The following is a 13,625-nucleotide window of genomic DNA, read 5'->3' as shown; positions in this document are numbered from 1 at the left end:
GAGACTAAAATTCTAACAAGTGGACAATCATGGTTAGCAGTTATCCCTCAGGCTGCAGAAAGATGCAAGAAAAGGATGAACTACAAATGGTACTACAAGGCTCTTGCTTGAGGCAGGCTGCAGGTCTAAATGGGAACACCTTAGCCAAGGAAACACTCCAGCTGGTATTTCGTTTCAAGCACCCCACTTGTTCATTTCTATCTTCATTAACCACTGTAGGAGAGACCCTACAGCCTGCAAGATAAATTTTTAAAACCAATAGTGCACTCCCGAAGGGATAGACTGGGTTATACTAAAAAGTCAAAACAACAAGGGGTAGACTATCTCCAACCAACAAGACAAAACTTAAAAACTAAGTTGGGTAAGATAATATAGAATGCTTCTGAATATTACAGGACGGTGAAGTACAGCTTTAGACCAATATAAATATATATATATAAATGTGAACAAAAAGATAAAGTTGGGGGGGATGATACAATAACAAATTTACTTCTCTATGGTCAAAATCTGATTGACATCCAATAGAATGACAACAAAAATTGTCAAGCAGATACATTTCAACCCAATCGGCCTTCTTCAGTGATCAGAAGAATATTATTATAGGCAACCTGTTTACAAAGTATTGGCTGCTCTGTCTAAATGGTGTGCTGAGCTCAGCAGTCATACAAACTCATGATCACAGGATTACTATCCACAAGTGGTGCTACTGAAAGCACACCACACGAACAAACAAAAGCCCTTCTTCATCTTAGCACTGTTATCTCCATTTGTCACTTTGCCAAGCTATGACACTCCTCCAAACTGTAGTTTCTGTGTATGAGCATAATCTTCAGTCCTATTTAAAATTAAGCATAAAAGCAGATGGCAACTCAAGCGTGCATTCTTATCATCATCATCAACAACAAAAAGTATACCAGAAGGTTTAGGGAACAGTATTTAATTAGGAAAGGGAGACTTGCGTGTATGATTATTTGATCCAAGAAAACAGAGCTCATACTTTCCAGCTACGGGGACCTTTGGCTTCCATCTTCTGAATCTGAGTTGTCGCTCTTTTCGATCCAGCTCTTTCAAAAAGTCCATTATTTGTCGGTATTGTGTCTATGTTAATAAAATAACCATACAGTGGTTAGGCAATCAGTACGGATGCATTCCGTAACAGAACACAAATGCCAATATTAACAGCTGAACTCAAGAATGAACTTTGCCGCTTTGCCTAAAAAACTGTCCACACATATAACGAAAAGGCAACATGGGCTTTAAGTAACTGTCCAGGGTAGCTGGCAAGGCTAGAGAGACGCAAATGAGGTAACAGGTTTATAGTTAGTGGCTTTGATAGTTTATTCCCAAATTCAGATTAAAGAAGCTAAAAAAAGGGATGCGAACACAGGAAGCAATTTCTGAAACCTCCATAGATATCAGCTGTGAGGACTCAAGATTTGTGGTTTGAAGCAAGCCCTCCCAACTTGTTAACTTTGTTGCTGACTAAATGCAATTTTTTTGTGGCCTATAGGCATGTAAGGCTATGTACTATTGGTAGAAAGGGTGCAGCGTGGAAGATCATCATCATATTTTTTTCCAGTGCTTCAAGTGTTCAAAGCACTCTCTATACATACCTTGTTGCAACCCTTGCAACAGATGTGGGGAACCTGAGAGCTGCATTCCCATGGTAAAGAAACTTCAAAGGGCATCTTTCTAGGAATGGGTGGTGCCAGACTCATAACCACTACAGAGACCTTTACGTACATAAGAAGCTGTTTTCCATGGAAACAGAAGCTAATGTTCAATTCTTGATAACTCCACTCAACTCTCCCCTTTCTTTTGACTCCCCCCCCCCCTCAGTTTAAAAGAAAAGGCTCTCCAACTTTCTTTACCTGCCATGACTGGGCAGAATAATACAAACCAATGTCAGAGGTAAGATTTCCTAAAAGCTGAGCAGTTAATGGTTAAAAGTAGACCCAGATGGTTGGTTGAAATCTGGCCGCAGCAAGCCTACATATTCTCCAATTGGGAGTGGCAGTGGTGAAGTCTAAGAGACTGCGCCTCTCCTAAGCTGCCAAGCAAGTTCATGGCAAAGGCGGAATTCACACAAGGGCCTTTCTATACAATTCTATACAAGCCTGGAATAAAGAAGGAAGTTAAGGAAAGTGTGCATGCGTGAAAATATTGTATGCAGGAGAAATGGGACGTGATTCGCTTGAGTGGTATATGTATGCTGGTATTCTGTGTTAAAATGAAAGGCGTACATTAGCATTCCTCTTATATAAGTTGTTTGATATGACATTCAGCCTTGATTTGTGTAGGTTTTGCCAACAAGCACTGCATGCCGTTACTGTCTGGCTTCAACAACTGGAAATGTTCGCCTTACAGGGCAACCTCCTTAAAGCAGCTTTTACCTGTGAAAGTTTCAGAGGTATCGTCTCCAGCTGAATGTCAAACTCAAGCCGTGGGGTATTCCGCGATTTGAGGGGCTCCTTGGAACAGTTTCTCTTTAGAAGGGCAGAGGTACACACTGGCTCCATGATGTAGTTATGGTCACGGCTTTCCATGCTTTCATCCATTGCTTCCTGGAAATCATTACCAAGTTAATTCCTCTGAATAGGCAAGCATTTCTCATGCTCACAGGCAAAGGGGAAGAAGAAGAAGCTTTTACCTGCAACTCCCCAGGTGGCAAGTCTCCCATTAAAGCACTATCAGTGTCCCAATAGATGCTGAAGTCAGCAATATCCAGCTGCTTTTTCTTCATTAGCTCCTCCACCTTAAAATGAGGACAACTAGATATGAGCCACAGAAAAACCACACAGTATCAAATAACCAGCACACCTTGTTCCATTTATTACTTTACTGATTTATCAAATTTAGAAACATAATACCATCAAGATGGTGCACAAGACAAAGACAGAATATGTTCTAAAAACAACAAAATCGCTTCAACGAAATTTAAAAATGATAGATCTTTACAAATCCTGAAAGCAATAAAAAAAGTTTCTGCAAACATGCTGAAGGTGTCTTCAAGGTGTCTTCATAATCTAAGCATTATGACCAATACACACAGAAAATGCAACCCAGATCATGCTGCCAGAGACAACAACAAAAGATCAATTGCACTGAACTTTAATTGGTGGCCAGGACCTACTACCAGGTCACAGCTTGACTTAACGCTGGTCACAGTAGCAGCAATATGGCTGTAACAATTAGGGTGGGTTCTGAGTCTGAGAAGGTTGAAGACTACTAGTACAAGGTACTTGGTACGACAAATACAGTAACATAAATCAAATCACTTGTTACAGGAGAGAGCCAAAAAGAAAAATGAGAAGACAATACGTTCACTAGCTGATCTATCCTAAGTGAAAATCACTAGTTAATCTGTCTCTGCCTCAGACCTGAATCAAACCACTGTTTCTTGAACTCACACATCTTTTAGTTGAATTCAGACTTTTTCTTCTTCAACATTCCATCCATGGAAACCAGTGGCATTTTTTAAAGCACTTTACACAACACAGCACTTCAGTTGAGGCAATTATTCACGGGAACAGCATTGACTCACCGGCTCATTTACGGCATTTTGCACAGATACATTTTTTATGCAGACTCCAAATGCGAACGGTTGTGAAGGATTTGTGACCCCATCCTCAAACCTCAGGTGGACATCTTGAATGTTTAACTGAAGGAGGATAAGAGGGAGAAGGGGAGGTTCCCTTCAGTTAGCAGGTGCAAACTTATTGCTAACAAAGGTTTTAAACACATGAAACGGACGGAATATCGTCTTAAATACGGAAATGCTGGTCAATCACCAAAAAGGACTAAAGGTTCCACTCTGGCATAATATACTGCATAACATTTGCTCATGATACACAGTCACATGCTCAGCGGCAACACCCTTTGCACTTCATCATTTGCTACAGTAAAATCTTCCTCGTCGCTCAAAAGAGCCTATATCGCCTCCCTCCTACTCAAAATGAAGTAACACCCAAGCCATCTTTTCGTAGAGGAAATTACAGGTTGGCTCATTTGTTTATTTAGCTGGCCTTGGTGGCCAAAAAAACAACAACAACCTGTGGCCACCAGAAGTCTGTTGCTCCTCACAATGACTGGAATCTTGTACCAGAGAACATATTGTATGTGCCAGAATGAGATTTGGGCCAATCTACTGCTCTCCTCCCCAGCTGTAAGGGAGTGTTCTTGCAAGGATGCTATACTTCCAATGCATTCCAAGCATCTTTTTAAGCAGAGTGCCAAAAATAAGCCTGGGCCCTCCTCTCTAGCTGGACCTGACCACAAGAGCACTGCCTCCCTTCTGTGCTTTCCAGAAACTGGTATTCAGAAGCATGACTGTCTCCAACTCCAGAAGCAGAGCATAACCATCATGGCTAGTGGCCACTGATAGCGTTATCCTCTCTAAACTTGCCTGACCCACTTTTAAAGGCAACCAAGTTGGTGGCCATCACGCCTCCTGTGGGAATGAGCTCCGCAGTTTAACCACGCACCGTGCGAAGAAGTGCTTTATTTTATCTCTCCTGAATCTTCCAACATTCAGTTTCACTAGACGCCCGCAAGTTATTGCGAGAGAGGGAGAAAAATCTGCCCACTCTCTCCATGCCATGCATAATGCTATAAAATGGTATCATGCCACATCTTACTTGTCTTTTCCCTAAACTAAAAAGCCCCAAATTTCTCCGCTACATCTGCTTGATCATTTTGGTTCCTCTTTCCTGAACCCCTTCCAACTCTACAATATCCTTCTAGAGTCCAGGCAACCAGAAATGTACAGTGTTTTCCAAAAGTGGCTGCACTATAGATTCGTACAACGGCATTATGATAGCTGCAGCTTAATCTTCAGTTTCTTTGAAGGTGGGAGAGGGGAAATTGCAGGTCAAATGGTGAGGCACATCAAGGGCCACATCTGATCCAAGTTGCCCCCCCCCCCGTTTTAAATGTCATGAAGGCATGTTCCCTATAATCCATCTATCAGTCAATTATGATCCCCACAGGCACTCATCATCCATTCACAAGATTTCCTCTCCCATATGCTGTGCTTGCTACAGCAACCTGAGAATGTGTTTAGGGGGAAGGAAACTTTTTCTCTGCTTGCACAGTTATGCTGATGGCAGGGTGCAGGGAGGAGACTGTCCACCGATCCAACTTACTTCTATGTTTTCTACGATCCGTGCGACGACAGATGCGGTGACGGAATACCAGTACGATTCTGCTGCCTGTTCCCGCTCTTTCTGAAAGAGAGAAAGAGGAGGGGTTCAGTCTTGTGCAAGTATGAAAAGAACACCTACAAGTGGCTTTGTGGACTAAGCTCGAGGAGAGGAGACATTCCTGAACACTTGTAGGCTCTTAATCAAAATCAACCGCCTATTTCTCATGTTTGAAAATTTCACTGCCTATAACAGAGATGGAGAATTTGTGATCCTCCAGATGTTTCTGGACTAACAAAGTCTGTGATCTTTAACCATTGGCTATGCTGGCTAACACTGTCAAGAAGTTGTAGCACAACAACACAAAGAAGCCCCAGACTCCCCAATCCTGATGTGTAATAAAAGTGCTGTTGCTTACCTACAGCCCCCTGAACAACCAAGATGTTTGAAAGGCCTCCTTTCATATGGACCTGCCCATTGGTTGAGATAATCTTCCAAGGGCCTACTGCATGTCCCATTACCAAAAAAAGATTTTGGTAATACCAAAAGAGATTTTGTTGGTATGAATGTGAAACAGCGTCTTTGCTGTGGCAGCAACCCGATTAGCAAATTCTCTCCCTAGGGAGGCTAGACTGGTTTCATCCAGCCTTTTTATTGGGCAGAAAACACTTGATTATCTTTCCCTAGTACTCTCGCTAAGTTTGGGAAACATAAATGAATGTTACTATTAGGATATAGCTCTAAGATCACAGAATATACAATAGCCAAGTTTAGCCAACAAAATCAGTTCACAGTTAATGGAAAGAGAAAGCATGAGGAAAAGTATGTGGGGTTTTTTTTTAAAAAAACTATTTATTATTATTTATAGAAAAAGGCACCATTTGTGTGTATGCACATTGCCTTTCAAGGCCATGCCATTTTAATTTGAGAGAAACAAGAATTCGGTTTTCTGGATCCAGCCAGAAGGAATTTGATTTGTGGTTTTAAAGTAATTTCCCCAAATGCAGAAATAGTTTCATTCAAAGCCCCCAAGCAACTCACTTTCCATTTTTCTTCCAGTGCTAATAAAATAGCTGCCTTGCTTTCTTTTTCAAACAGCCTCTCTTTTTCTTCATCAAAATCTTCTTGCTTTTCCAGTGAGCCAATGAGGTGTAATTTCGATACCGATATCACCCATGGATCAACATGAGGTCGATAAAATGGTATCTGTAGTGTTATCTTGCCAATGAAGCCTGTAATGGCCAAGGAGAACAATGTCAGTACGTATAAAAACATCCTCCCTCTCTGTTACTGGTCACTGATGCAGAAGCTTCTAAAAGCAAAAGCTTCCCATTCACTCCAAAGGAAGGGGATGCTGTACATAAAAAAAACCCTGTGGGGTGCCAGCAGAGCTCACAATAAGATGCACTGCCTATAAATTCCATACATACAGGTAGGGAATATAAATGTCACTTTCGTGACAAGCATTATTGCAAAATGTGATGATCATGCTGTTTAAGTCACTGGAAGCCGCTGAGATTCACAGCCAATTTATTGTTTTAAAACCACCGGGTCACTATAATAAGAATCTTCTTACAAAGGTGTTTCAGTGAATACAACACTTCAACAGCTGCAGAAGCACACTTCTAAAACATACCAGCTTTGACCTCAAAAGGCAGCAAATCCTTCAAGGCTTCTTTCTTTAGTGGTAAATTTTCCAATTCTACAGCACCTGCAGGAACAAATCAACAAAGCAGATTCTGAAGGGAAAAGACTCCTGTTTTATAATAGTATAGAGAAGTGAGGTAATGAGAAACATATTAAAAGACAGCACAACAACTCATCAAAAAAACCAAACAAACCGAGGTCTGAAATACCAAAACCAATTAAGCATCACTAAAGGTAAAAGTTACAGGTTGTATCCAATACTAGTAGTGCTCAGAACAGACCCATGGAAATCAATGGGCCTATGTCAGTGGTTTTCAGCCAGTGTGCCGTGGCACCCTGGGGTGCCTTGAATGATGGTCAGGGGTGCCACAGGCAATACTGGCCTCTGTCCCTCTTTCCTTCCCTTTCCTCTCCTTCCCTCCCTTCCCAAAGGCTTGAACAGCTGTTTGTTGCAGACGTCCTGGCTACAGGCTCCCCAAGTGAATGGTGTCTCTAGGGCTGGCAAGGGGGTGCTGGGTGCCAGGAGCTGAGGTAGCCTTGGAGTAAGCAAGCAAGTGGGTGAGGGAGCCCAGCCAGCCAGTCCGCCAGCCCTTACTATTTGGAATGGACAAACAAGTCCCAGACCCCTGTGGGGCAGTGTGAGGAGGCACCTCTCTTTGGGGCAGGGGGTTGGGCAGCTCAGAGACTGGGGGTGGTGGCAGCAGCTGCCCAAGGAGAGTGGAGAGGCGGCTGAGGAAACACTCCACAAGGGAAGGTGTTCAAAAAAGGGTGAGAGGCAAGGGGTGACATAACTGTGCTCCTGAGTCCCACAGAGGTGCCACAGAAATAATGTAGTTGGTCCCTTGTGGAACAGTGGACTCAAAAAGGTTGAAAACTTCTGACCTATGTTAATCATGTCCATTAACTTCAATGGGTCTACTCCAAGTAAGACCAGCAATGAATACAACCCATCATTTGTATTCTGCCCTTCTTCTAAAAATCTCAGAGTGGTAGTTTGGCCACATCACAACAGTGATAAATAGACTGGGAGATGCCAGCTTGCCCAAAGCTTCAGAGGAAAATGTGATTCCATTAAGCTATAGGACACGAAGACATGGAACTGCAAGGTCTCTCCACTGGCTCTGATGGAAGACCATTGACTTCTCAAATCGTTCTATTCTGGCTGCTCATTATAAGAACTCTGGTACATAAGAAATAGTGCCCAGGTTTGTCTTTTTTCCTTCTGCCTTTTGTGTTGTGCCTTTTAAATCATAAGCCTGAGGACAGGGACAGTCTTATCACTGACACCTGTAAACCGCTCTAAGGACCTTTACTGGCTGAAGAGTAAAGTAAATTTAAAGAATAAAAATGCTTTTAAATAAAGGTATGTGTTTGAACCTAAGGTGTGTATTTGAATCCTCCTGTATTTCTATACTGGTTCCATGGTAGAACATGGAAACAGACTCTAACTAATGTATGGCATGCTTCAAACGAAATTAGTTCTGTTTGTAACATTCATGCACCTTACCTTTCAGAAGAGCTACTGACAGTTGATCTGTGTTCAGGTTGCTGACATACTTGCCGAGGTAGTTGTTGAGAACCCAGGCTACCAATCCCTCCAACATGACTACTTCTTGGGAGAGGGTAGCAAGGACTGCTCTCTCATTCCTGGTTGCTCTCTTCCATAGTTAAGAGGGATCTGCATGAAACGCAGAAGGGGAAAATTAACTTCAAAGGCGCATATACGAAAGCTGCTAAATGCAGCCACCGTCACCACAGCAACAATGAATACTGTCCAGCAGCATCCAGCAAGAAGGAGCCATATCTAGCCCAGGGACAGAGCATTCACCCTGCATGGAGAAAGGCCCGGGTCCTAAAAGGCCACAGCCTCCCTTACGGACCTGCCCATGGGTTGAGATCCAGGTTCAATCCCTAGTATTTTCAGGTAGACCTGGGAAGGTCCCCTGCCTGAACGCCTGGAGAGCAACTGTTAGCCACAGTAGACAATACTAGCTAGATGGACCAATGGTCTGACTACTTCTAAGGCAACTTCCTCTGTTCCTAAGAAGCTGTAGAATCTTACTCCTTAAAAACACCTTGCCAGCATTCCCCTGATATGAGTTGTTTCTCCTATTAAGCTAGTACAGGCTTCCTCAAACTCGGCCCTCCAGATGTTTTTGCCCTACTACTCCCATGATCCCTAGGTAGCAGGACCAGCGGTCAGGGATGATGGGAGTTGTAGTCTCAAAACATCTGGAGGGCCGAGTTTGAGGAAGCCTGAACTAGTAAGTTGCAGCACCAGTCACTGCCTCTAAGTCAATAATGCTGCCATCTCCCAACACAGGCTGACTAGGTGGGAACAAACCACACCATTTTAAAATTCCTTTCCTGGTGCTCTTCCTGCCTCTGCACCTGAATAGGGCTCACCCACTTCCCCAGCTACTACTTGTTTCCCCAGTTTTGCTCTCTACAGACTGCAAAACCCGCATCTGCAAATGTAGCGCTGCCTTCGTTGAGGGCTTTTCCTCACTCCCCATGTCCAACCCCAGCTTACTTCAGACACTCTTATCTTGGCCTAGCAGATTTTAAAAACAAAATGAGATTGACTCCTGAAAGGAAGGACGGAACGTGTGGAGTAGATTTCTGTCCAGCTGGTATGTGCTCAGGCACAAATTAAGTCGTACATGCCAAAGAACAGAGAGACAAGGGAGCTGAAAGGGTTTCTGGACTGGAGTTCGGGGGGGGGGGGACAGGAATCGTTTTTTGTTTGAAAGACAGTGTTTGTCTTCAGCTGTGCACAGCAGGGATGAGGCAAATGTGGCCCACCCAATGTTGCTGGACTACAATTCCCATGATACTTATCCACAGGTTGCATCGGCTGCTGCCAACAGGATTTAGAGTCCAACATCTGGAGAGTCACATGTTCTCCGTCCCTAGTGTACTGGGGACATGGTTTAATTTCTTAGAAGAAACAAGAGTTGGGGGCTGGGGAGAAAACCTTGCAATCTGTTTTATAAGCCCTTCTTTATTCTGGGTGGTTGGTGGGTATATGAGAGAGAGAATTAATGAATGAAGTTGAACTCATTTGGTGCGGAAATGCAGCACTCACACTGTGCCCCATGTATTATCACAGGCATCTAAGTCCAGTCACATGTTTTGACCCATGCAGCAGAGCCCCTGTTGCAATCCTACATCTGAACAGAAAGTGAGTCACTGCCAACCATATGAACTTCCCAAAAACCTTCCTGATGCCCTAAATTGATTACGATCTGGCTAACATGTTCAACTTAGTTAGTAAAGCTGCAAAGGTCAATGCTATGTGCAGTACTCTTTACACAAAGTTATTCCAGTAGCCCAAAGTAGGGTTTAAGGCTACAGGAGGGGTCACTGCAGGCTCTGGTATATACCAATGATGTCACTGCCATGCGATAAGGCCTAGGATCGATATCCAGACTCAAAGCAGAGTCAGATTAACTCTGCAGAGAGCCAGGGAGCAGCCGGGGGGCAGGGGGAAATCAATCAGTTATTTCATCACCTCAAGAATCTGAGCACCAGTTGCCTGCTTGGGATGCAGCCCAGACTTTTGCACAGATTCTATTATCTTCTAATTACTGCTATTAACTAGCGGGCACATTTGGGAATGCTTTGTGTTCTTGCAATTGTAACCTTGATTTTGTAATTCTTTACACAGGCAGGGATCGGTCTTCTTAATTACACCACTATAGTATATCAATGTCACAATACTACTACTTAGTGACTCATGTCCAAAGATCTACTTTATGAATATCCAAGTTCGTGGAGGTACTAGTGGAACTTTCGACTCTCCCCACATTCTTCAGACTATTTATGAACTTGCCTCCCTTTCAAAATAAGTGTGTTACAAACAGCATTTCACTGCACACGTCCAAACCTGTCATGGGCCAACAAAACTAGTTATGGAACTTTCTGGATCCAGCTCAACATTTATATATTGCATTTCAAGATTTCAAAATGCTTAACACAAATTATCATCACAGTGGATCTTTTTGGAAGCTCTATCACCAACACCATGTTGCAGAAAGATAATAATAATGCAAGAGGAAATAAAGGGGAGAACACTGTACACCCAAAGCCAGGCCTTTTCTTCCACTAACCTGTTTTCTCTCAGTCACAGCAATCTCACCTCCAAATCTGAAATACAAGATGCATTCCAGAAAGGTAGCTGTGTTAGCTGCAGTAAAACCACCAAGTGTGGTGCACCTTGCAATTGAGAAATAAGTTCAGGCATCAGCTTTCATGGGGCAAAGCCCACTTTGTCAAATGCAAGGAGTGATTGTATTAACTAGTTGATGGAGAAATTAATGAGTTGTGTACAGATACCATTTCAGCCTAAGAAGGGACAGAAGAAAGGAGAAGGTGTGTCCCATTTATACACAAATGCAACAGAAGGGGAAATAATCCAGAGTGAGAAGAACTATCCAGTCCCAACTGGCAATGAACAAACAAAGCAAGAGAAATAGTATACATCAGCATCCTCAAAGGACCAAATTTTAGAACAGTTAATCTGTTGTTGAAAGAGCTGCCAACCCTTTTAGGCCAGAATCTAATTCATCAAAAGCAACAATAAATAATAAAGCCACGTCTAATAATAGTTTTGCAATATGAAATATTTTAGGTGACAGCTAGTGTAGCATAGAAGCCAAGAGATTTGGCAACAAATCAACTAATTCCAGGTTCAAATCTTGTATCTGCCATGAATTCACTTTGTGGTCTGTGGAAAGCCATTATTTGTTCCTGTCAAATCAGGCAATGGGGTTACTACCCAAAGAATTGTTGTAAGGGTAACACTAAGATAAAGGATCTAAAAAACTTCTGACCTAGAAAACACTACATAAATGCTATATAGAAAAATATGTGGGATAATAATAGCATAATAATAGCCTGCAAAACAGCTTGGAAGGAGGATAATGGATGTGATTAAAAAGCTCTATAAGATGAACCCTGCTTGATCTGACAAAAGGCCTATCTAGTCCAGCTTTCCACAGAAGTCAACCAGACATAAGAAGAGTCCTGCTGGATCAAGCCAAAGGCTCATTTAGTCCAACATCTTTTTTTCAGAGGCCAACCAGGTGCACATTATGGGATGCTCGCAAACAGGACTTGAGAGCAATAGCACTCTCCTCACTTGCAAAACCCAACAACTAGTATTCAAAGGCATACTGTCTTGGACAGGTGATAACACAGCCATTGGGGCCAGTAACCAAAATCATCCATGAATTTGCCTAATCCACTTTCAAAGCCATCTAGGTTGGTGGCTGCTGTTACATCATGTGGGAGCAAGTTCCATAGTTTAACTATGTGCTGTGCGTGAACGTGTCTCATCTGTCCCAAAATGATACATATGAATTGCGGTATCGCAGAATTCCTTAGACTGCCCATAAGGAAGCCACAACCTTATATATCATACCATCAGCAATCAGGAATACCTAGGATAATACTATGACCTTTCTTCTGAAGGCCATTGTAACTGTGACACCACGATAATAGACATGAAGCACTTTTGATGTTTGAAAGCACAAAGCAACTACTACTCTTCTGAGCAACAATAAGGCGGGTGGGGAGGAGAGAGACAGAGAGAGACAGATAGAAAGAATGGGAAGAATCCTACCTGCCCCTCCCCAGGGCTGCTGCAATGTGAACATAATATACTATATACGAATCATTATGCAGAAACCACTGGAAACAAATTAAAATGCTATTATTCTCCCACCCGCAGCAACGGGGGGTGGGGTGTGGGTTGAGGGGAAAATGTGAAGATGCTCATTGCACTGACAGACCTCACAGGGATGCTATCAAGCCAGCTGCCTGAGGGAAACGTGCTGCAGGAGCTACTGTCCTCCTGACTTGGGTGTTGTCACCTGCACTGCTCCTGGATCTGATCTGGGGGAAAGAGTGCTCATTATCAAGGAGAAGACAGCCAGACCTGCCACTGACATTGGTTGCAACCTTAAGAGCTTGTGCCTGAGATTGTTTTTCCTTCCTTTCTCCTTTCTATTCCCTTTCCCTCGATTGCCATTCCTTGTTTGCCTGACAGCCTTATAAGTGACTGTGTGAGCTGCCTCTATTTAGAGAGCCTTTCCAGCTCACGTGCTTCCTTATGTTTTTATGTGTGTTGGAGGCTGCCCAGGTGGGATGTAAATAATAAAATATTGTTATATATATATATACATGCTGGGTGTAAGTGATGCATAGCTAAGTAATAAATTAAACTAACACATAATTTCAACAAACGAGACAGGCACCATGGAATAAAGCACCATATAGACCCGAGAAAGGCTAGGTGAAGCGTTTCCTACGACCCAAACTGTACACGAATACTAAAGGAGGGTGAAATGGGAAGAAGCTCCTTCTACCGGCCGACCTCACAGGGTTGTTCGCAAAGATGGACACCTAGAGAAGAGGCACGAAGGAATGCCAATGGGCATACTATTCTCCCCAACGACAACATGGTGGAGGCGGAGGGGGGGGGAGAGAGAATGGGAAGACGCTAATCGCACGGACCTACCTCACGGGGTTGTTGTGAAAGGGAGGGGGGAGAAGCCCAACGCACTGGAGATAAATGGACGTGCGAAGCCAAAACCAAGTGCGAAGCTAGCGGGCCCCGCCCCCTTTTCCCATCAGGCGTAGCGAGAAAGTCACCTCCTCGCCAGCCAAAGGGAGGGGGAAAGGACAGGGCAGCCCAGGCGGGCCTGCGCCGGGTCTCCTTCTCCTCCGCCGCTGCCTCAGCACTTCCGGCGACGTCGAGTGACGGCCACTTATTTCCCTTTGCCGTCCCGTCCCCGGCGCGCGCGCGCACGAGAAGGAGAGAGAGGCGGGCGT

The 13,625-nt window shown here is 43.6% G+C and overlaps 1 protein-coding gene across 13 annotated transcripts in view; it reads right to left on the bottom strand.

Moving 5' to 3' along the window:
- VPS13D (vacuolar protein sorting 13 homolog D) overlaps nt 1–13,625 on the bottom strand; it is a 119,232-nt gene that overhangs the window by 105,536 nt on the left and 71 nt on the right. For 11 of the 13 annotated variants that reach the window (XM_083628334.1, XM_083628336.1, XM_083628344.1 and 8 more), the window contains exons 1-9: nt 13,312–13,530; nt 8,296–8,466; nt 6,778–6,852; nt 6,183–6,373; nt 5,145–5,225; nt 3,545–3,661; nt 2,651–2,755; nt 2,394–2,564; nt 998–1,098 (exon numbers count right to left, since the gene is read on the bottom strand). In XM_083628334.1, the coding sequence (XP_083484460.1) occupies nt 998–1,098; nt 2,394–2,564; nt 2,651–2,755; nt 3,545–3,661; nt 5,145–5,225; nt 6,183–6,373; nt 6,778–6,852; nt 8,296–8,392 (938 nt within the window). In that variant the 5' untranslated portion in view covers nt 8,393–8,466; nt 13,312–13,530. Of the gene's footprint in view, nt 1–997; nt 1,099–2,393; nt 2,565–2,650; nt 2,756–3,544; nt 3,662–5,144; nt 5,226–6,182; nt 6,374–6,777; nt 6,853–8,295; nt 8,467–10,900; nt 10,938–13,311; nt 13,531–13,625 lie in introns of those variants that run through there. The other 2 variants (XM_083628339.1, XM_083628340.1) reach the window with 2 other exon arrangements.

Source organism: Podarcis filfolensis, assembly GCF_964270895.1.
Source record: "Podarcis filfolensis genome assembly, chromosome: 8".
Classification (NCBI taxonomy): domain Eukaryota; kingdom Metazoa; phylum Chordata; class Lepidosauria; order Squamata; family Lacertidae; genus Podarcis; species Podarcis filfolensis.
Note: the sequence above shows the minus strand (reverse complement) of the source record. Positions and strands in the feature narration are given on the sequence as shown.